The sequence below is a fragment of the Aphelocoma coerulescens genome, chromosome 2 (assembly GCF_041296385.1).
Source record: "Aphelocoma coerulescens isolate FSJ_1873_10779 chromosome 2, UR_Acoe_1.0, whole genome shotgun sequence".
NCBI lineage: Eukaryota > Metazoa > Chordata > Aves > Passeriformes > Corvidae > Aphelocoma > Aphelocoma coerulescens.
In genome coordinates this window covers 5,080,261-5,104,818 of record NC_091015.1, presented here as the reverse complement: position 1 = coordinate 5,104,818, position 24,558 = coordinate 5,080,261, and the positions used below count along the sequence as shown (strand labels likewise).

The 24,558-nt window shown below is 36.2% G+C and overlaps 1 protein-coding gene across 1 annotated transcript in view; it reads right to left on the bottom strand.

Moving 5' to 3' along the window:
- The window catches only part of LOC138105587 (sodium channel protein type 5 subunit alpha-like), a 33,526-nt gene extending 17,318 nt beyond the window's left edge, over positions 1-16,208 (bottom strand). Inside the window, exons 1-14 of the mRNA XM_069005724.1 lie at positions 15,936-16,208; positions 14,425-14,543; positions 13,821-13,910; positions 12,625-12,753; positions 10,503-10,594; positions 9,408-9,620; positions 8,737-8,800; positions 7,975-8,119; positions 6,578-6,772; positions 5,305-5,496; positions 1,648-1,750; positions 1,062-1,291; positions 786-938; positions 144-497 (exon numbers count right to left, since the gene is read on the bottom strand). Of these exons, the coding sequence (XP_068861825.1) occupies positions 144-497; positions 786-938; positions 1,062-1,291; positions 1,648-1,750; positions 5,305-5,496; positions 6,578-6,772; positions 7,975-8,119; positions 8,737-8,800; positions 9,408-9,620; positions 10,503-10,594; positions 12,625-12,753; positions 13,821-13,910; positions 14,425-14,543; positions 15,936-16,208 (2,352 nt within the window). The remainder of the gene's footprint in view (positions 1-143; positions 498-785; positions 939-1,061; positions 1,292-1,647; positions 1,751-5,304; positions 5,497-6,577; positions 6,773-7,974; positions 8,120-8,736; positions 8,801-9,407; positions 9,621-10,502; positions 10,595-12,624; positions 12,754-13,820; positions 13,911-14,424; positions 14,544-15,935) is intronic.
- Positions 16,209-24,558: the final 8,350 nt, after the last annotated feature.

The following is a 24,558-nucleotide window of genomic DNA, read 5'->3' as shown; positions in this document are numbered from 1 at the left end:
AAGGAGACAGAACAAAACAGATGTCAAGTGACACCCAGAAAAGAGAACCAAGTGAATACTTTTCAAACAGTAAAGTTTACCTCCAAAAAAACCAAAGTAACTGTATGCATTCAGTAGGAAATGAAAATTGACTTGAAACTCACCACCAGGTTTCCTAGCACCAGGACAAGCAAGAAAATGATGAGACATTTCCTTTCTCCAGCCACTTCCATGCATTCCCACATATTTTCAATCCATTCTCCACATAATATTCGGAATACAATCAGGATTGAATGACTAAAATCCTTCATATGCCAGCGTAAATCTTTACTGGTGTTTATTTTATAGTATTTAGTGTCATAATCAGTGCCCAAAATCTGCATTCCTACTATAGCAAAAATAAATACAGTGATTGCCAAAACCAGAGTGAGGTTACTCAGCGCACCAAATGAGTTTAGAATTATTTTCATAAGAGTATTTAAGGCTGGCCAGGACTTTGCCAATTTGAAGATCCTGAGCTGTAAATAAAACACAAGGAAAAAAAGAAGTTAAAAAGAGCCTAGGTAGCACAGCACACATGAAAATCAGCCCCTGCATTTATCATGTCTTTACTGCAGTAATATCATTTTTTCCCTGAAGAAAGCCTTTTGATTGTTTTGATGCAATTAAAATCACTCCAATTAAAAGCTCATGTTGTCATACTATTTACCAACAAAGAAAACAGATTTAACATACTCATCAGTAACATAATATGAGGGTATTTCACTATACAACACATGTACTTTTAAAAAAGAATAAATAATTACCAGCCTGAAAGGTGACAGATTTGTTCCAAAGCTCGCTAGGCCAATCAAAACAACCACACTATCAAAAACATTCCACTTGTGCTGGAAATAGTAGTAAGGATCTAGAGCAATGATTTTCAAGATCATTTCTACAGTAAAAATCAGGGTGAAGACCTGGAAGGACAAAATTGAGATTCAGAAAAAAAGTCACTGAAAAAGTCTGTGTCCTTATGGGAGTGTCCCAGTATAAATACAGGGTTATAACTCTATTTTCACTCTAACATAGACCTAACTTACCTGGTCACTCAGAGAAATCAGCCGTTGGTAATCTGGTTCCATGCCAGGGTACTCCATAGCCAGGAATAAGGTATTCAAGATAATGCAGACCATGATTAAGAGATCAACAAATGGATTCAAAATGATTAATTTCATCTTCTCCTTGACTGCTCTCCAGAATGGACAACAATTCCAAATTAGATACTTCTGAGGGAAATTTTTCCAAAATGTAGGACAGTTCAGTTTTGACTCTGGGAGACAAAGGAAAGGGACATATGAATAATCCTTTGTAGAATATAACAGACCGAAGAAAAAGACAATCAGTCATTGAAAAGATTGAAAAGAAAAGTCAATCTCACATGAGCAGAATGGTATAATTGAAAAAAATTGCTTAGCTCATTCTGCACAAAAACTAATAAAGGTCAGGCAAAATTTACCCTTGGTAATTGCGAGTTACATGAGATATGAGAATATTTATTTTACTGAAATTTACATTTTGCAGCATAATTTTGCCTAGTGGCTTTTAAAATAATGCTGTTTGTGACAGTTTGATCTCTTAGGTCGAGTTACACAATCACCACTGGAAAAAGAGGAAAGAATGACTTACTTGAATTATCAGTAAGAATTGTGGCTGCACTCATTAACCTCTGTCTTCGGACAGGATCGTTGAGAGCATCCATTGACACCTCATAGGACAGCAGGATCTGCCTCTTTGGTTAGAAAAACAGCAGAAGATAATACAACACGAGAACATGAAGATATAATAATTAGAATACAAATCACAATACAAAAATTATAGCCAGCATGAGATAAATATGCCTTTTCAAACACACATTATAGTGAAGCTTTAACTTGCTGAAAGAACATAAAACCGAAAAAAATTAACACTATCAGGTGTTTGAAGGCAAAGGACATTTCATCAAAACCAGTGCAATTTTCCAAGAAGTTGTTTCCTTCTGAAGATATTTAATTAGCAGTTATAATACCAGTATATAAGAAATATAGAAACATTAACAGGGGGCAAGGGGAAAGACTCATTCTATCTTTCCAGTGAATGATAAAAACAACAGACAAAAAGAACACTGACCATCAGTTTGAATAAACTATTGGGTATTTAACTAAGAATTATTGATTATTAATAAATAATCATGTATTAATGTGAAAAACAGCCACATAGTTAATACAAATTATTGGGGTTTTTAGTCCTATTAAGCCTATCAAGATCTAACTAATATTGAAATCCCTAAAACTAGGAATGGGACTACTTTTGTTTTCATTAGAACTACCAGATGACAGGGAACCTGACAGACTGGGAGTGGACAGACTGACCACATCACAATGCACTGTACCTCAGTATTCCCTCTCAGCACAACTGGATTTTCATAATTTTCTTTTTTGGGAAGGATAAATGAATAAAAATATATCATAATGTTACTTCAAACTCTTATGATATTATGATTTTTATTAACATATTCTGTAAAACTGTTATTCAGGGAATGACACTGATATCCTTGGCTTTAGAGGTTTAATAATAATTCTTTCTCTTTGTCACTCTGATATTTTAATGAAAATCTAAGCAAAACCTAGCTGACAGAACTGTCAGAGAACAGACCTATAAAATGAATTTATAATACAGTGCTAAAATGCTCATTTTCCCCTCTGTTTTTTTTCTGAGTCTAAAAGGCTCAACTAGACTATTCTAATCATGGCCAGTGCAAATCACCTTTTCACACTTTTCTCTAAGATTTGGTGTCTCAGAAAACAGAAACCTAGAAAAATTTGTGTGCCAGCCTGACTAAAGTTCTCAGTCTTCTTGTTGAAATTCACAGCTGTTAAGGAACCTTCAGAGTTGTGGTTTTGGAAAGGACAAGGACATTCACCAGCACTGAACTGGTTACTGCTGCTCATTGATCTTTAGCTGAAGGAAATAACTGGGGATGAGAAGTGCTCTGACTTAAAATAGGGATGTGCCCTAAAGAAATAGTCGAGTGTTTATAAACTCATTCTGTCCTACCAAAAAGCTTCTATCCAATGTGCTTTTTTTCTTTGACTTAGCACCTTTAGCCTCTTTTTATGATGAAAGTAGAGAGGACATCGTTTGAGGAGTCCTCAGTTGCAGCAGAGCTTGTACTACCAGAAGTTGCTAGAACATGAAATAAACAGCCATGTTTGTTGCAGATTATACTTATCTGGCTAAAAGTAAAAGTCTACATTGGAGCAGCTCACACTGATTGGATCATGCTCTAGGTTTTCCTAGAGATATCAGAACTTTGTCATTCCCTGGACACAGAGAGGGGAAGGGACCTTGGAAAGGTCTGAAGATGTTATTTATGAGATATAAAAATCCAGATTACAATTGGCATCCATCTGTGCAGACTTTGTAGCCTTGAAGAAGTAAGGTCTAGCACACAATCCAAATTTATCTCATGTCTCAGGCATCTCCTGCAACAGTGACAGACTTAGAAGAATAAAGTTAAGTAGGGGTAATCAGCCATAAGAAATGACTTTTATACTTGCAGAAGGTATGACACCTGTTATGAAAAGACCTTTTTGTTTTCTGAATAGGTACAATAAAACACTACCATGGACTGTGACACAGCATTTCCTTTACATGCAGCAGAACCAAACTAGTTCACAAAATGGAAGTATATTCTTAACACAGCAGGGGAAACATTAATGACACTACAATAAATACTTTACTAAAGGAGATGACAGGTGGCAGTTGCTGCCAAGTGGGTGATTTGGACTCGTTCAGCTCAAATATTTAAGTTATTATAGCTAGGATTATGGAATTTAGAAGAAATTCTGCCTGTGCTGACTGCCAGAATGAGAATTTAATCAATTTTAGCTAGGATTATGTGTCTGAGAAAGACTCCCCTACAATGATACTTTTCAAACATATGTAAGTTGGAACATTATTTCTTTTAGCTCTGCTATGGGAAAAATTCCATTTTCAGTGAGATGGGTGAAACAATTCTGTTGTTCTCCCAGAAGTCAAAGAGAATCTGTCACGTGATGAAACCAGTATAAGGGCATTAGAAGCTTTTTTTTTAGATATTGTTGGAAATAATTAAGTAATATGGATAATTGCCTGAGAATTATTTTGAAAGATTCAGCTCAAGATTAAAGTATCTAAATATAGGTATCTAAATGAAGATAGAGAAAGATTAAAGTTGGGATGGTCTTCTAGAAGACACGGTATTTTGTCAGTGGCAAAGGTACTGTGGAAAAAATCTCCAAAATTATGCAAAGGAAGAATACAAGTCTTAACAGAAGTTTCTTAATGGATTTAAAAATGAGTGATCAGCAGAAGAGCCAGAAATCACTGCTGTAAACAAGATGTGAGAGATTCAGCCTAACATTAGATATCCATGTTTAATTTATCCATGTGTGCAATGCATTTAAAAATCCCATTATATGGGACATGTATGTTTCTGATAAGTTTAATTCACATAAATAAATGTTTCTGAAGCCATTTGAGATGATCTATTGAGACATTTGGTAGCTGAGACATCCGCAGTCTCAGACATGGCACATAACATCTGTGCCCTTCCATAGAGGAAGTGAAAGCCAAGTAAGACACTAGAAAAGCTCTAATGTCACTAGGTATCAATTTGTGACCTAAAAATTTAAATCTCCTCTTGACTCTGGGAGTTTAGAACCTAAGATATTTGTAGAAACCTACGAAACCTCAAAAAATTCAAACCCCGGGCACAATCCAGTTGCCTAAATCTAGGAATTTAGCAACATTTGAGATGCTGTAATGTTTCTGAGATACCCACAAAGTGCTGGAAGATATGCCAAAGATATCAAAGATATCTAGAACATCCAACATATGCAAGAGCATCTAAACTGGTGCTAGATGCTTAAAGTCTGGAAGTGAATCATGCCCCTAACATCAGAAGTCTTCATACTGAACTCAACCCTATCCTAAATATTTAGAACAGAGAATTAGCTGTCTGTAGAAAAGAATAATAATTAAAAAAATAAAATTAAAAAAAAAAATAGTTAGGTCTTTAGGGAAACACTAAAACTTAAGAATTCTCTACATTTATTTCTGCAGCACAACCAAGATGCTGACAGATCTTACCACAGCTCTCAGAGCACAGGTCTATGATTTGCCATAAGTGTACTACTGACAGACACTTCCAACTTCCCTTTCAGGTGCAGGTAATGCTGGCTCCCTGTGGTCCCAAAATCTCATCCTTGAATTGTCATATCACACACAAATCTAATGAATGTATTGTCTATTTCAAATACTTACAAGCTTCTTGTGGCAGCGATCAGGCTGTGAACGAAATATTTGCTCCTCATTTTCTTGGTCATCTAAAATTAGGTTTTGCCTTGAAGTAGGTGTTTCTTTATTATTTTCTTTTCCTTCTGAATTTTTCAAGTCAGCAACTGACATTTCAGATCCAGCATGCAAGGCCTTACTGCTTTCTTCTGCAGCCAGCATCTGCAACAGGAAAAGCAAAAGGTCTGTCTGCTAATTCAAGGCAAATACCAATGCATGGACTAGGATCATATACATGTAATTATTATGTTGTCTGAAAGATTTGCACTGACCATTCCTAGGTTTCAAATGTTAAACTGCCATAAAAAGACAGGAGTACCAAATGCTATTCACAATTCTGAAAGACAAAGCAGAGTTATCTGTGAGCTATTGTAATTAAAGTCTGCCCTGGTCACTTTAAATATTGTATTTTGCATCTGATTTACAAAATATTATGGTTTATCCTTTTACTTTCCTTTTCTTGCTTTGAAAAGGACACTGAGTCCAAGAGAGCAGAAGACTAAAGGCTCAAGCTAAATCCTAAGATGTTAAATTTTCCTAAATACTAATCCTGTTGAAAGAAAAATAGAAGGAAGAAAAAAGAAAAACAGAAGGAAGAAAAGCCTAAGCAAAGCCTGGCAAGCTGGAATGTCAGGCAGAGAAACATTACAAACCTGTCAACAACTGTCGAGGAGGAACTTGGTAAATTGGTGGTGCCTTACACTTTAATGATAAAATTTGATAGTTGCTAGAGAATCTTTGTTTGATCTCTTACAAGTCTGACTTTTCTTACAGCTAGCAATAAATCAGGGCTATCTTTTATTAAAGGTAGAAGATAAAATTTATCCACTCATACTTCCTTCATGCAGTAATATCAAGTAGGGATACCCAGAGAATGGAATTTTTGGGCACAGCAATAATGGTGCTGTACAAGAACATGGAGTGCAGCACCCATGCAATACCATACAAGTTACTTACTTGCCAAAAAAGCCATTCTTATACAATGTCAGGTCTGCAAATCCTAAAACTTAGTATGTTTTAACTTGGATTCATGATGTTTTTTGTATCACAGGAATGTTTATGTATTTAAACATATATATGTATGCATACATGCATTTGTAAAGCTATAAAGAGAAATTTAATACTTTCTCATTTCTCAGAAAGTATTGTAAGAAGCCTATGTTTAATTCAAAACATTTTCTCCCTAATTCACAAACAGAAGAAAACAAAAGGAACTACAGATTATATATGATAATTTACAAACCTGTTCTTTCTCTATAATTTTTCTGGCATCCTGAAGTAGTTTTTCTTTTGCCTCTGTTTCAGCACGAGTAGCTCTATTTTCCTCTTCATATGCCATAGTTACCACAGCCAAGATCAGATTGAAGAGATAAAATGAGCAGAAGAAGATGACCACCATGAAAAAAAAGATGCAGGACACTCCAGATGTACGGATGGTCTGTGAGGAAAAGGTAAAGGTGGTAATAAATTCTTAACAAACTAAAATTTACAAAGCGATTTCAAAATAACTTTAAACAATTTATTTTCCTACACAATGCAAAAAGTTAATGTACTGCAGTGTTTTCAGTGAACAACAGTAGGATCTGCTTCTGGTCTAAGTTATACATAACAATGTCACGTGCTGCAGAGAAGAATTAACAAAATCCATCCTTAAAATTAAATTAAATATCTTCCAGAAAATCAGGCAAATGATCCTCCAAGTTTAAGCTATGAGAAGATAACTTCATCTGTTAAGACATAAAAAGGTGACTGTGGAAGAAATGAATGAAACTGAGTAATAAAGGTGAAAGCTAGGATTATCTATACAAACATGAAAGATGTTTTAATTACAGAATCAGAGGCAATATTTAGACTGGTTACCTTATACTTTTTTTAAATGGTAGCAGAGGACATGGTTCAAAATTAGGTTTTGAGACATTAAAAACTAAAAATCACATGACCTTCAAATGGCAAAAGAAGTTGCATCCATTTAAAAAGTCACAGTTAATAAAGGCTGATGGAAAAAAGAGTTAAAATGGACCAATAAGAAAGGTACAGAACAAGGCAGAGAGTATTGTTCCCATCTAGCAAAGGCACTGTATAGACATAAGGGATCCAGAGAGTTCTCTACAGGCATTTTAACCTCATTTTTTTAAAAAACCACCAATTGAAAAGTTACATTCAACTCTCTGAATCAAAACATAAAGGCTCCAATTTTTTTAGTACCATGTTACCAAAAATGAAAGTATGTTGAGCCAAAAGGTTTGGTGAGGAGTCAGCACTTAAAAGGAAGACAAACAGACAATGTGACAAATCCTCATATTCCCTGCAGTAGCAGGGAGCCCCTTGGCTGGATCTGCTCCATATCCCAATCCTTGGGTGGTTGCATACAAATATTTAATTCTTATTTAGCTTTTAACCACTAACCCGAGCGTGTTCTCCAACAAAACTACGAGCATTCATGGCAGGATTGCTCCTATCCAACATCACTTGCAGAAAGCATTACAGCTCAGTCACTTGACTCTACTTCCTTAATACTTACATTGATTTTGAAATAAAATTGCTGTCAGTAATGTTAAAACCAGTACAGATTTTTCTAGTGGACATAAAGCTCTGAACTGCCCGTGTGAAGTCATTGCAGCAGGTAAACAAAGTACCCACTTGTCTGTAGAGACGCTCCCAGCTGTCCTGGGTCATCAGACGGAACACAGAGAGGAAGGCCCAGCCAAAATGGTCAAAACTTGTATAACCAAAGTCAGGATTATTCCCAATCTTCTCACAGGTGTAGTTTTCTGGACACTCATGACTAACCACAAAAGAAATGTTAAACAACACTTATGTGGAGATTCAATTGTACCTGAAAGCATCCAATACACAGCAACAAATAGAGATTTGCTCAGTTTGTCTGAAGTTATGCTTCATATTCCCCAAAATATTCCTGCCAGAAGTGCTGATTGATATCTGACCATCTCAGAAATCCATTTGTCTAGTAAAAAAACTAGACAGAAACATTCGTTTGGGACTAGACAAAAACTCTCACTGATGTAGGATATGTCCAAAAAATACACAGAGAGGGGAAAAATGGAAATACCTTTACTTTTAGATAATTCACCAAGATGAGGAGAGGAGAGTTTATAAATATCTAAAAAGTCTTTACTGATCTCTGCCCCTTCTCATTTATATCATTCTGCCTTACCATTATACTCCCAGTGGTTAGCAACAGAGTACATATAAAATTGGCTGCATCCTTGTACTTCATTCTTTCTCTGGTATGAAATATCTGGCTTTTCATTTAATAACACACCCACCAACCCATTTCTTTCTCCTGAAAAATCATCACCATTCCTTTACACCAAAAAATAAAACCAGAGTACATCTGGAGGAAAAAATTAAGAAAGTACTAAAACTGCTTTGTTCACTTACTTGGGACTTACACTGTACCCACAGAGCAGTATTTCAGGGGAGTCATTCTGTCTGTAGCAGAGGTCTAATAAAAAAAAATAAAATCAAGGAATCATAAAATCAGAAGTTGTCCGTTTCTACTTTCTGACAGTAAACCAAACATTACTTCACATTATAAACACTCTGATGGATCAAAACTCTGTGAAAGATCCTTTCCCAATGAAGTGCATATGGGACTGATTCTCAGCTGATCCGTCTCTCTGACAATTTAAAATATATAGTAACAATTTGCTGCACAACTAACAATGTAAGATTTTATTTGATCTTTGTTAAAAAAAAGAATCTCTATGAGAAGTGGGCAAAATCCATGAAATACAGAGTAAGTGATGGAAAAAATAATTCTCTCTGCAGTACCCCTAAAATTAGGATCCCTGTGCAATGCACAGATAGAGAAGAAAATGCTTATAGAAAACTCAGTCTCTTCTATCCCACAGACTGCTGATCTTTCTCCAAATTCAAGATTTACTAATCTCAAATTCAGTTGTCCCAGAGACTTCATACTACTATTTGTGCAAATGGAAGGACAAATCTTCTTGGCAGGAATACATGAAAACTGTATTTTAACAACTCTGTGAAAAATTAAGACATACATAGGAAGATACACAGATTATGTAAAGGGAGAAAAGAAGAACATTTACCTTCATCATTTGGTACATATATCTTGGGATCCTTACATAATGAATCAGTGTACAGAGTTTTATTGAGGACACATTTGGATTTTAAATTTCCCATAAAAAGCTGGAGGCCTATTAGTGCAAATATACTCAAGCAAAATACAGTCAGGATCAACACATCCCCGAGTTTCTTAACAGACTCAACAAGTGAATTTACGATGACTTTCAGACCTAGGAAAATAAGATCCAATAACATGGAAGGTGAGAAAAGGAATGCAATGCTGTTCCTGTATGACAAGACACGACAGTTGCAAGTTTGTTAATGACAAAGGAAAAGTATTGATGTGTGGCTTTGATACTAAAGTTAAACAACTTCAATGTTTAATTCCTGCTATAATTCCATAGCAAAATCAAAAATCTATTTGCAATTGCATGGAAATGGTAAAGTTAGTATCTATAACAACCATGAGATACATAGTAATTTATAGATTTTTCAAGTGAATTTTTGCAGCTGGACTCTGAAATCATACTTTGGTATCCTAATTAAGGACACGACTTACAAAAATATTGAATATCTGGATGGTGTATGCAACATACTGTTCAAAGTATTACACACGATCCAGACAGTGGCTGTGGTCAGTAAGGAAATGAATGAAAATCTCTCAAATTGTGAAATCAGCTTTCTGGGAAACAACCCAGAGAAGGTTAAGCTAATGAGGTAGAACATGAAACCAGAAATATGGTGGTTCAAATATCAGCATATGGCTGCTCCAGGGAGACAAATTATAGAGATAAAGGTACTGGGCTAAATAAAAATGAACACCAGTGATAGTATAAAAAAAAATGCAGAAAATAAATTTGCCTTTGTCAAAATCATTTGAAGGAAAGATGATTTAAAAAATTGTTAGGATGCTCCTGAGGGTGCAAAACAGTCACACCTTGGGATTCCTTGGGGTCACAAAAATGACCAGAGAATTGGAAGAAAAGAACAGAAGTGGGATTAGAATTTGCATCCTGGTGAAGCAGAGCAAATATCAGTAAGGTGTTGTCGTGGTTTAAGCTGGCCTATCCATCAGCTATGTTCCAACCCTCTACAGATGTGTTGTTCCTTACCTGGTATTACTGAAATAGCTTTCAAAGTCCTCAGTACTCTGAAAGTTCGAAGAACTGAAACGTTGCCAACTCTGTGAAATGCAGTAATGTACCTGTAAAATTAACCCACACTGAAATGAATGACAAAGATGGAGCTTTTCAAAGCACTTCCTTATGGAGCAGGCAGTAATGAATACACTGGAGAAAATAAATAGGTCAAATATTTTCTAAGATATATGCCTAAAATTAGGACTCTAAGTTCATTTCTAGGTATGGATATAAAGTAATGGGGCTTTGGAGCAGTGCCTCTGAAAAGAAATACAGTAAGCTCCTACTTAGTGTGGATTTGGATGCTTTAACTTTGGAAGAGTTTATCCATCAAAATGTCAAATAAATATAAAACCTTAATGTCATAACCACACTCTCACACTGAGGCTTCTCTCATGAAAGTATATGTTGCAGCTATCTCAAAACTAAACACACACCAGGAGAAGGAAGCTGAGCAACAGCAGATTTATAACATGTCTATTCTGTACCACATGGGTCTTTCTAACATTTAACAATCAGTGAGAACTTGAGTATTGCAACTGGTTTCACTTTTAGCATTTCAACAATTAGAAAATTTCAGAAAATCAGTATTTTAAAGCATTGCACTTTAACAGGTTACCCCATATTTTCTAAGATTTCTTTCATGTCAGAAAGGACATGAATTGTGACCCATCTCATGACAAGGCTGTAACTGGTAACAGAATTCCATAAAATAAATAGTCTCAATAACAAAATCCAAGACAATGGAAAGGCAACCTCCCCTCAGAGCATGACTTTGTCAGCAGCAGATCAGAGCACATTGGCTTTGCCTAGTTTGTAAGATTGAATAATTCTCAAGCACCTCAATTACAACTCAGTAATAACAAAATAATTACACTTCAGTTAGCAGTCGAGCTCATTTCCAAATAGTTTTCTTTGTTGTACTGTAAGACATGGAATAAAACAGGTGAAGGTACTATATTGTTAAGTTGAACACAAATTAATGAGGGGTGCAGCTAGGGAAGAAGGACCCCAAATGAAATTTTTCATGCACTTGTTGAGCTGTCTTGTGATAGTTGTAACTATCAGTAACTATCTAGTGATAGTTGCTGATGATCAACAATAGTCAAGCTCCTAAGGAGTTCATCATTACCCATAAGAATAATTGTTCATCTACATATAGATGTGTGTGCTGACACCTGTGTACACAACCTATTATTTACAAATGAGGAAAAACCCACATGTAGTGTTACAAACTACTCCCTTTTTTTTTTTATTCTGCCATCTGAGAACTTCATTTGGTGCCTTTAGCTCTCATTGTAGGAAAAAAAATATTTGGCTTTTTGGCTCTGTGCCATACATTTCAGCTGTGTTCCTGCTCTGCAATTGTTCTTTCATGCGAGTTCTATTTAGTTTTTTGTTATGTGGAATTACAGATATACATCTTCACTGCATCTTTTTTAATTCTGACATGTTTTGACATGTGAGGAGCAAAACTACACAAAATCCTGAATTAAAATACAGGCCACACGTGAAATAATGTGTGTTCTGCTTCTTTACTTCTTACCCACGATGTCTATTTTCTACCTCCTTCTCTGACTGTGATTGCATGCTGGAGTGGTGCTTTTACAAAACTGTTTAAACTCCATCTTCCCAACAAGTGAAAGCTATTTCAGAGCCCATGAATTTGCATGTAAAGAAAGGTCTGTTCTTCCTTGAGCAACGCTTGACACTGGGATTTCATCTGTTATTTATCACCAAGTCATTCAACACCTTGTGACCCATTTTGGGTCCTTCTCGAATGAGTTTCATCTGATGCAGAGTACAACTAAGACAACATAAAGAGGCAGGCTTGGTTTGGGCTGTCTATGCAATTGCCTCTTGACAAAATTTAAATATGGACTAAACTGAGAACAATCACACAGTTCTAACATGAGCTTTTCACTTAGGTCTTACTTTAAAGTCTGTTTTTCTCATTGCAGACATGATAATTTTGATTCAAGCACAGTTTAGCAGGGAGGATGCTGCCAACTGCAAGGAATTTCAGCAACACCAAACAGTATTTCCTCTGTGTTTTTGTCCCCTGAGTGTAAAAGAACAATTGAGTTTTACTTACATTACAATAGTAATAGAAAAATCCAAGCAGTTCCATGGATCTCGAAGAAAGGTAAATTCATTCCAAACAAATCCTCTCGCTACTATTTTTATCAATATTTCAGTAGTATATATGGCATTGAAAACATATCTGAGGAGGAAAGTGTATATTAAAGTTACAGAAATAAAAATATTATTGAGACTGATACACATTCAGGCACATTTCTATCTTTTTTCTGATTTAGTCCCTGCATGGAGATAAAGGTAGAAAATGTGAAGCAAAATAGGACAGGTTGCATTACTTTCAGAAGCATCATGGGGACAAGATGTCTTCCTGAAGTTTAGTAAATTTTCCATGTAAATCTACAAATACAAACATTCACATGAGCATATGATGCTATTTCTGGACAAAGGATAGCTCACATTTCCTTAGGAAACATTTTTAAGACTGTGTTTATGTTCTAAAGCAGGCTGGAAAATTTCAAAGCCTCATCATTCTGGCAGAAAGATAACAGCAAAGATTTATTTCAGCCTGTAAAGTCTGCACATTTTATATACTTATTCTGACAAATACAGTGTAACTGAAAGAAATCCTACAGAAAATTAAGTTATCACCATGCCTACCCCAAAATAAAAGGAATTTAAATTACAGAACTTCTGAGGCTCCAGGCACATTTTCCAGATTAAATTCTGGAACATTAACTCAAGTTACACTGGATACAGAGCACAAGTACAAAAGGAAGCAAGACATTACAAATAAATGGTTTCCTTGTGGGAACAACTGACTTAGGAGAGTTACCAGGAAACAGGAGGAAAGAACAGAATGAATATTAATTCCTTTATAGCTTTTGCATGAAGCAGCTATAATAGAAATTCAGGTTATTGCTGTAGAATGAGAGATATTAAGTTAAAAGCCTGCTACACAGTCTCTCTAAGAGATTTAATCCTCAAAAGGAAAAATGGGCCAACCTCCTATGTTACACCAGATGGCAAAATTAGGCAACACAGAAAAAAGGGCATATGGTGACAGCCTGTAAGAAAAGGCACTGAAGCTCCACAAAAGACTCTGTGATATAATAACAATCCTCAGTCTTCCTCAGAGGTCTATCTGAGAATTTTCAAACACCTAAATTAGATCACCACATTATTTAAAGTTTTCAGGCCTGCATGTTAGTGTCCTTGGAAAAATAGGGAACACATGGCCACTGAGGTACTCACTCAGTCCAGTAGGCTTGTTCAAGAAGCTTAGGGACAGTCATAGCCATACAATTGAGTAACACAGTACATGTAATAATGCCAACAAAAAATGTGAATAGTAAGTTAAGGAAAATCTGCTACATTATAAAAAATGAAGTTCATAGAAGTTGCTGATTTCCACACACAAAAACCACACAAGCATTCAAATAATTACGTTTCATTTGAATATGCTCGGAACTTTTCATATGTTTTCCAAAGAAACTTATAGCAGAATTACAAAGTATCCTGAGTTGGAAGGGACCAACAAGGATCACTGAAATCCAATTCCCATCCCTGCACAGGACCATCCTAAGAATCCCAGCAAGATCAAACCTTCCTAGGTGGGTAAAATTCATATTTTAAATATAAAAATGAATTATCTGCATGTGGAGACAGTTTTGGAAGTTAGGACACTAGTGGGACATAATATGTTTAACATGTTCAGACATGTTCACCTAAAAAGACCTATTTCCACTAACTAATAATTCCAAATAAAATCAGAAAAAGCAGAAACAGAGGAACAGAATGACAGAAAATGGCACAGCATATTTTAAGATTCAAATCAGGGAAACCAGTGAAAGGATATGAATGGACTAGAATTTTAATTGCTGCTTTTCTGACTGGATTAAAAGGATCAAATATAAACAAGGCAGGTGTGGCAGTAAACCGGAAAATAGTCCTCCTTTCATTTATCACCATAAAAGTCTATAAAAAAAGGATTCAGAGTATATGAAACATTTAAATGAATTACAAATTTCTGCAAAAAGTTAATGTTCAGTTTTTCAAGTCTGCATCTAGAGCTATATCTAACTACAGTTAGGAGTACAGCTTTCCTTTATTCTTACTTGGAGCTGTGATCTGATTATACACATTTTGAAGGAAAGACAGCAGCTCTGTAGAAGTTCTTTATTGCCTGAGAGGAAGAAGCCATAATGGGAATGAATATGAAGAGCAAGTAATCATATTCACTTAGTCAAATTAATTAAATTACTACTCTGGCACTGTAAAAATGGTCTTAATACTTTACTCTTGGACAGTTTTATAGGCTACAAGAGATTATTTACAAAATACACATTGTGTAGCCCTGCCAAAATCCTGGACAGTTAAAGCAAAAAAATTAATTTTGAAATACCTCTACATTGTCAAGTAACACTGTATATTCCCTCTAAGCTACCTTAAGGTCCATGCAGCTCAGCACTTTTTCCATACAGGAAAAATGAAATCTCTTGAAGGAAAAACACTAATTCACTATTCCTAACACTAAACACTATTCCTAACTTTAATATAAATTTCTTCAACTCAATCAGCCTTAGTTTCTCTTCATCTTCAAAGTATCACTTTGATTACTTTGAGAAAAAAATATCTGGAAGATCAAAGTCTAAAGCATGTTTTCTGATAAAATTATTATACTCCAACACCTTGTGGTATACACTAAAACAGGAACTGGGACTGGATGGAACCTTCTGCTCTTCAGAGCAAGTCCTCCTTGACAGTAGTAATCATTTAAGTATTTACTTACTTTATACACTGCTATAGTCAGCATCACCAACCACTTTGGAATAGCATGGAGTATGTGCAATATAAATATGGCACAATAAAAAAAGCCAGTGAGACATAAAGTTACAGAAAATTAATTGAAGACAATGAAAATACATGGATTTGCTACACAGAGTACTGGAAATATCTCAAATGTGCCTCCCTTAATTTGTATAATATTTGTAATTCAGTGAAAGCATCTGCCATTCCAGCATGATCTACTGTTGAACAGGCACTGTTTATACAACAGGGAGTTCAGCCCCACAGGCATCAGAGAAACTGCTCTGGAAAACAAAGCATCACTTATCCCAGAATATATTTACTATTAAAGTGTACCAATCACATATCATGTTTTCATGACTAATTTTGATTCTTGACTGGAACTTAAAATACATCTTCATTGCATAATACAGAGCATACCTTAGCACTCCCCCCAAAAGCTGTCAGTAAAGTTCAAAGGTCTATCTACAGAATCATTAAATGCCAGCATCTCCTAAATAGAGCTTTTACTGTCCCTTAAGAGTTCAGCAGGCAAAAATAAAAAATTTGGGAAGCTTTAACCTTGTGATCACTGTAGTATGGATCAAAATCCTCCAGGGGTTCCCCAATGAGATCTGCAGGAATGTCCCCATACAGAGAAGGCAGCTTTTTGCAGATTTTCAGATCAAGTTGAGGAGTAAGTTTATCTTCTTCAACTCCTTGGTCCTTATCCTTCCCTTTAACTTTGACTTGCTCTTTTTTTTTGTTGGCAATCCTTTCCTCAATTGCTGCCAAGGACTCGGGGGTGAAACGTCGGAAGCTGTTAGTTTCTGATGGCCAAAACAAGGGATCCATTTTTCCTTCTGAGTGTTTGTTTCCAGTGCTAGAGGTAACTTAAGAAAGAAAGCTCTTGACAATTAGAAAATACCAGAAATAACACCCAGCTTTATTATCTATTAATGATTTTTTACTTCTCCGAAACTCCGTATCAAAATAGACTAAAATAGAGTAGAATAAGAATAGACTATTTCAATTGAAAAGAATCTACAGTGACCATCCAGCCCAGCTGCCTGACCAGGGTTGACCATTTTAAGGCCTCAGGCACTGCCCAAATGCCTCTTAAACACTGACAAGCCTGGGGCATCAACCATCCCTCTAGGAAGCCTTGTTGCAGTGTTTGAGCACCCTTTTGGCAAAGAAACACTTCCTAATGTCCCATGTACACCCCTGCAGTGTGGCTTTGGACCATTCCCACGTGTCCTGCCACTGGATCCCACGGAAAAGAGCTCAGCACCTTATTCTCTTCAATAGGAGAAGCTGTAGAGAGCAATGAGTTCGCCCCTCAGCCTCCTTTTCCCCAAAAGAGACAAGCCCAAAGCCCTCAACAGCTCCTCTCAGGGCATTCCTTGCAGCCCTTTCACCAGCTTTGTTGCCCTCCTCTGGATACAGTCAAGGACCTTCTCATCCTTCCTAAATTGCAGGGCCCAGAACTGCCCACAGTGCTCCAGGTGAGACCACACCAACACTGAACACAGCAGGACAATCAGCTCTTCTGACCAGCTGGTCCTGCTATGTTTGAGGCACCCAGGATACAAGGTAAAACCATCTAGAAGCACATCGATTTAGAAAAAGAGTAATGGAAAACAAACACAATAAAGATCCACTACTGAATCTGGATCTACCCTCTGCAATTCAGGTTACAGAAAAGATACTTTTTTCCTTTGCCTTTCCAGCTTGGAAGCGTCAAAATCACATCTCTGTCAGAACCCTGACAATCACCTAATTGTTTCTCACTGTAGATTAAAGTATCAGCAGCCTTGCACCTCAGTTACTGTTCCTCTGTACTTCCTGAAAACAGAATTTAGCTCCACATGTCCCACCTCTCAGGCTCATCAGCTCCATCCCCTCCACTGTGCAAGGCCAACTTGAATTCGGCTCAAGGCTGTATCCAGTTGCATTTTCATTTATTCTACTTGAGGCTTAAAACCCTGACAAAGGGGAAGGGCGACAATGAGATGCACTGAGGTGACTGAAGGCAAATCCCTGTAAGCATTCAGTTACTAATGCCTGAATTTACCACACTACTGTAGATGACAGCAATTTACAGGACATCAGTTCTCATCCACAGAAGATGAAGAAAACTTTGACACATTACAGGAGGATTTGTCCTTTGTGCCTCATGTCAAAACTGATTACTCCCACTTAATAAACACTTCTGGTCACTGCCAAGTTTTTAAGACAGTCTGCATTTTTGATTGCTGAGGTCCAGGCTGTGCTACTTCTTTTTCTGAGCTCACATGTGGACTATGTTAGAGAATCAATACTCTCTTGCAATTACAGCCCTCTTCTTTAGATGCAGATATATTTATTTAAAAAGAATATGCAAGCAAGAATGATTATGCAATGATTTTGTTGGGGTTTATGGAACATGGAACTCGGGAGGGTTTTTTTTCCTCCACTGGGACTTTCCAAGCATGTTCAGATCGGATCAGGAACCGCAACTCAGAGATCAGAATTCACCATGGTAACAAAATGGAAGTATATAACCAAAGAACTGTTACTTAGCCAAACCACATAGACCCATTTCCAATTGAAAGCTCAAAAGATAAATTGAAAATCAAGATGTTATTTTTTTTCAATTTTTAATAATTCTAAGAAGATCAATTTTATCTTCAAAGCAGTTTTAAGGACAACAGAGAAACTCAGCATTTAGGGAACTACGACGACTGAAATGAAGCAGAGGAAATGGTTTTATCAAATACAAACACCATTTTAGTACTAAGGGTTTCAGAGCTGAATTTAAAAAAAAAAAGAATCTGACAAAAGCAGTGATCAAGAGCAAAAAGATGCAACACATTCCCTTCAGCAACTGTGACCAGAAGTCATAGTAGGACAAATATTCATAGACATTCATGAGAAGATTTCTTCAGCAGACCCGTACCAGAAACATACCTGTGCTCACATGGAACACCAGACTTCTTGGCCTTTGATAAACTGCCAAGTATTTAAAGATTGTGACTCAGGTTAGGAAAAAGGAAGCTAAGAAGATTTGACTGAAAAATTCTTCCGATACAAAGGACTAAAATTGTATTAAAAAGACAGAGTGATTACTTGGAATTCCTGAAGCTCAGCTAAACTCAACCACCACATCATATACTGCTGAATTAGCTGGATTTTCAAGGCAAGACACTGAGGTAAAATGTTGCCCTTAGAAATAATTTCAATTTTTGATGGGACACAGAAGTTTCCCCAGTAACCAATTCTGGGAGGGAAGATACAGAACAAGTTTTCTTAGAAGTAGCCTAAGCACGAGACTTTTTCTAGAACCTGACAGAACAAACTTGGGTGTGTAGCTACAAGTTAGTGCAAAGAAATTGTATGTCAATACGTACTATGTCAATATGCTGCTGAGACAGATCCAAGGCTACAGTTCAGATCTGTTAATTTCCAGTACAGCACATGAAAGAAACTTGCATTTAAATTCAATTAAGAGTTGAACAGGTTTTCATATCTCTGGTCCTGTAGCAGAGACCATTCCATCAATATCAGATACAAATGCCCTGGTACCTTCAGTTACTAAAGTACCGCTTTCTACAGGATCAAGGATACATGAACACATCTTAAAATTCAACTTTTTATTTTAAATTAAAGTGGGAATGACTTCATTTTCTCATCTTGAGAGAACTGCATTCAGTGTACAAAGCTAGGCATTGTTTGAGGTTAGTCTTGCTGGCTTAAGGGTACTGCGAAAATGACACAAAATATTTTTATGTCAAAACCCAAGGAATTCCAGATACACTGATGAAATTTACTGAACAAATGATGTGCAAAGTACTAGAAAGGGATGAACAATGAGTCTTTAAGTGAAACAGACACTGGGAACTGCTAAAGTACAATTTCCTACTAAGATTTCTTAAGACAAAGGGTTTTCAGACAATTTTCTAGAACTGCCAAAAATGAGTGTATTAATGCAATGTTTCAGAGACATGGATTAAAAAATGCTTGCTGGGGTAGTGACTAATCACTAGAGATGATAACTAACAAATTTAGACTTTTAGATTGAAAAACAAAATACCAATTCAAGCCTTATACACAACTCATTGATTTGTCTCCATTTGTCTGCATTTCAGAACTCTTTTCAGAACCCTAAAAGCACAGAGTTCCTTTTAAATGCAGCGAGGTAATAGCCATCAAACTATTGACCATAACTTACCCAATAATGCACAAAAGTAGAATTGAAACTGATAAAACTGCTCGGTAAAATACTATCAAAATCAGTAAGGGGCAGTTTATGAGAAGTTTCTCAAAATAGGAAAACTAGTAGGAACATAAATATAAAAATGTCCTTATTTGTGTTTCAATCTAGTTTTAGCATGGATTATAACCAATTCTGAGTCTCAAATTACTTCTATCAACACCCTTGTCAAGGGCCACCCACTGATATTTCCTGTGACCACCTGGATCTGGAAAAAATAAAGGGTAAACTAACTGCTAGTTTTGTTTTAGTGTGCATTTAGTATATTCTTTCACATGGGAATAAAGAATAAAGATGTGTTCACCTCTTCACCTGAAATAAGAAAAAAAAAAAGAGAAAGCAGCTCACAGCAACACGTTATGAAACAGGACAGGAATTCTCTCTTTTCTGTTCTGTACCTTGCCAAAAGCTTCTGCTATCACCTATTCAGTTTCAATAAGCAGAAAAAGAAAATTTCTGTTTCTGATCACCATTTTCTTCTATTTAACTGCCAGTGATGGTGAACAGATCTAACAGATTTAAGTCCTTAGTAAAATCCAACTTGGACATTTCAGAGGAGTATTGCTGTTTCTTAAATACAAGGCCAGCACTTTGTCCCCCACTCTCCACTTCTCATTCATCACCCCATTCCAAGGAAAAGTTTTATGTTTGGATGGGTTAGATAAATATCTAGCAGTGCAGTTTTTCAGGTTGGGGTTTTTTTGGTTTTTCTGTTTTGGTGGTTTTCTGTTGTTTTTTTTTTTTTGTTTTTTTTTTTTCTGGTGCTGCTTGGTTTGATTTTTTAACACATGCAATAGACAAAGTTATTCACAACATCAGTATCATATCATATGCTCATTACTTCCAAAAGCAGAAATCTATGCAATGGGCTATACTGTGCATTACTTAAGCATCCTGGAAAAAAAAATCACTCACCAGCTTTGTTGTGAGAAAAACATTCCAGATTTGTGTTGCTAAAGAAATTTCAGTATGCCAAGTTCAGTGTAACTAAGATTAGGCAGTACTACAGCCAATTTGAATACTATGCATAAGGTGATATAACAAAACAGAGCAGGCAGTAATTAATATGACAATAATTAATAGTAAATAACATGACAAATATATCAATGTGCAGTAAAATGTTTTACTGACACATGTAAATCACAGGAAGAGCTACATGTTTACAGCAATATAGTGGTTCTACATTAATGACAGATTTTCTTAAGTAGATGCTCCCTGTACCTAAAATAAACCCACATCGAATACTTAAATACATGTGGGCACATATTTTATATATATAGACATACACATTTGTATACATACATTCCCAAATATTTTGATCAAATAGACATAGAATTAAATGAAAATAATCAGCAATTGAATTTTCTCATAGTGTACAAATATTTAGCAAAACCAAAATACTTACAATGTCCCCTTCAAAATAAAAAAGCCTTCACACAGATTTCTGAAGGTAATGTTGGCTGGCTTTTATCTCCAAGGGGACAGAAAGTCTTGGTTTTCTCACCTTCACCTTTCCATTCCCAACAACATCATTTCTCCCTAGCCAGCTCCCATGCAGAAAGTTTTCTCTTGTATTGGGATGCCTGGGGGAGGGATGGAGGGAGGAGCTTGGTTGCTTTTCTGAAAACAGTAAATGAAATTTTGTGCTCTCACTGACAACACTGTAAGAAAGGGAAAAGTGCTTGGGCGATACTTTTGAAGAATAATCACCTAAAAATCAATCAATTATTTTCTTTCTGCTGAAATCATAGCTACATTTATTAAAAGCAAAGATGGATTTTTGTTCATTTGGAAATATATGTGTGACATGGTAAGAAAGCAAAAGGTCTCCTGTTTCACGTTGCATTCCAAGCTCTAAACCATGCAGGCATGCATTAAACATTGGCACAAAATTTGCCTTTCATTAAAAGCTTTTGGTTAGAAATTTGAGTATATATTACTATTTTTCATTCCTAATTTCTACCTTTAATATTCCCAGGCTCTGATGTATGTTCATTATATCTCATACAGACAAAATCTGAAATTCAAATATACTATCTATTATAGACAAGATCAGAGCCCAAAATACATTCAATAGCACACTATGACATAACTTCCATTAACACATACAAACCTTGTTTGAGCAAAATGAAAATCACAGCATTTATCCTCATATCTGAAATTACTTTTATTTATTTTTTTAAAAGTGATGCATACAGCCTGCTAGTAACAGATATTGGACAGTAACACACACACATTCATGGTAAGCCCTAATGCTAAGTACAGTTCTTCCTCTTAATTACATCAACAGAACCCATTACTGTCTAAAATAATTTTTTTCTTTATTAAGTAGAACACAAATCTTTCCTATCATCTTTCCTGATGATAAGAGAGTTACTCTGGGTTTTGTTGGAAGAATTCTACCGAAGCAACTACGCTGTCCTTAAAAGCCAGGCAGCACTAATGCACACAAAGAAACAAACAGTGATTAAACATTTTTCTGGATAGGTACATCTGAAGATGTTTTTAAAAGAAATAAAACTCTTAAGTGTTCTGTGGTGCAAGCAGCAACAAGTCATTTCAAGTTCAGTGTAAGTTATTTTGCTAGAAAGCAAGATTATGTTCTCAAGACAAGTTCAATTAAGAGAGCAGAATTTTAAAGATCACTCAACCATCACTCTATAAAGGCACCATAACTGCTTCATTTACAATCCTGTACCAGCTAATACCACTAAATGCAATAAAGACCCCTACCTGCATGTATTTATTCTGCTGCATCTTCTCCATCCATTTGTCCCTGTGAAAAATGGGGCACAGGGGATAAACACAGACCTCAACACAGCAAAAAGAATTGCACTCCTTCCGTACCCTGTAATATTTAATATCCAAAAAGCAAGAGCTCAGAGAACAAGACTTTTTATCTCCAGCAGTTTAGGACTTGCAGCTAACCACAAAACACTTAGACAAGTTATTTTTCTCGTGCTACAGTGGAAAATTTCCTTTCTCCCATTAGGAAGGCAGTTTCTTACACTGGGGAGAGGGCAGAAAACCAGCCTCAGAGTAATGACACAGTTTTCCTCCCATTTTCATTCATTATTCCTGTGGAAATAGGAGGAGGAAAATGGAGGAAATAAAAAAGCTGAAGTTTAACAACAAAAAGATAATGTTCATTATATAAATTACTAAAATTAAATTCATTATAGAAATTACTGTTAATTTATTCACCATGCTCTTGACATGGCTCTGTTTCCTCCACTAACTGAAAAGTACAGCACTTTTATTTTTCCTTTTTATTCCCAGAGCACAAGACAAACATTTCTTGTTGGTAGCATTAGCACACCACCATTAGTTTAATGACTAAGAGGGTACAGATGTCAAGAGCTGAAAAAACCAGATTTTTGCATAATTAAATGTACCTTGTAACTGTGCCATAACTCTAAACATTAGTTACTGCTTTAAATTACAGATCAGAAATGCAGTCATTAAAGATTTCAAGGCACCTGACAATTCATGCACACTGCAGGACCCTCTTCTCCTCAGATTCTATCCAGCCACCTCCTCCCCTAGCTTCCACCTACTGAGAAATGCTCGGTGGTACAATCCCAGAAATCTCCTGTTCAGTGGGATAACAGACACACCACCCATGCCTCTGTCTCAGAGGGAGAAGGGTTCATTCCCTTCCTATTTTTTTCCATTTATAGGAATGAGACAGCTATTTCACATATGTATAACAAATTCAGCATGATTTACCTCTTTTTCCTGTCTGAGACTTCCCCTCAATAACTTGTTGACCACGGAACCCCTGCTGTAAGTGAGACATCTGAAATTAAGATCATCAAAAATCTCCTTCTCACTACATGCCCCTTCAAGATGCATCTGTATTATTAAGATACTGTGTCTCAAACTGGCTAAAATTACAAGCAGGACACAAGATCCCAGATGGATACAAGAGGGAATGGAACAAGAATTTCAAACAAACAAGTCTCAGACCCTGGAGAGCAAGGAATGGAAATCATGTCAGAGGGAGCACAGAGAGATTTTGAGTTTTGTTAAAGATAGCTGCACCACAGAAACAGAGCTCATCTCTTTTGGGCATAATAAAAATAAACACGAATCATAATCATAGCAAAAAGCTGTTATTAACAGAAATCAGCTGTTATTTTTGCTTCCTTACAACATGCAATGAAAAAACTTTTCCAAGCAACTTTAAAATCAGAAAGTTCCATTAACGAGGAGGAGCTGTTTAGGTGTTGTAAACCTGCACAAGTGATTGCATGACAGACAAAATTTCTCAGCAGAAAATCATAAAGACTTGCAGATGAATGAGACCTTTAATACTGGATGGTTCTTCAAGCTGAAGTTAAAACTAGTCAAATGTAGACCAAAAAAATGGCACAAGTATTTAACAGGATGGACGATTTTGTACCGAAAAAACTTGCAAACACCTGTGGCCTTCTCGAATACTCAAAATAATTACTGTCTGATCACAGTTGACCTTTGATTTTGCATCCCCACCTTGCTTTATGTACAGATGTGCACAAGGAATTCAGAGCAGATTTTCAGAGGACAGTGATTTGTTATAACACAGATCTGGAGCTGTGCAGCAGTTGCTAACTGATGCTAACAGCTCATAAATGATGTTTCTTACAAATTTATGTTAAAAGGTACTTCACTGCTCAGCAATAAAATTTCGTACTCCTTGGTAATTCTAGGATTTGTATTGGAGACACTTGCAATGAAAACTATTTGCAGAGATTTCTGTTTACTGAGGCTGCAACTTCAGAGAATTTGCAATTGTCCTTCCTGTCTGTAACCTAAACTGGCATACAGGGAGTGCAGTGCTCACAATTTGGGAAGCACTATAACCTCTGGAATATCACATTAAGAGTGATCTCTAAGTAATGCACGCACATTTATTACAGTGCAAACTCAAATGCATCCTTCGTGGGCTGAACTAATTCAGCTGCTGGC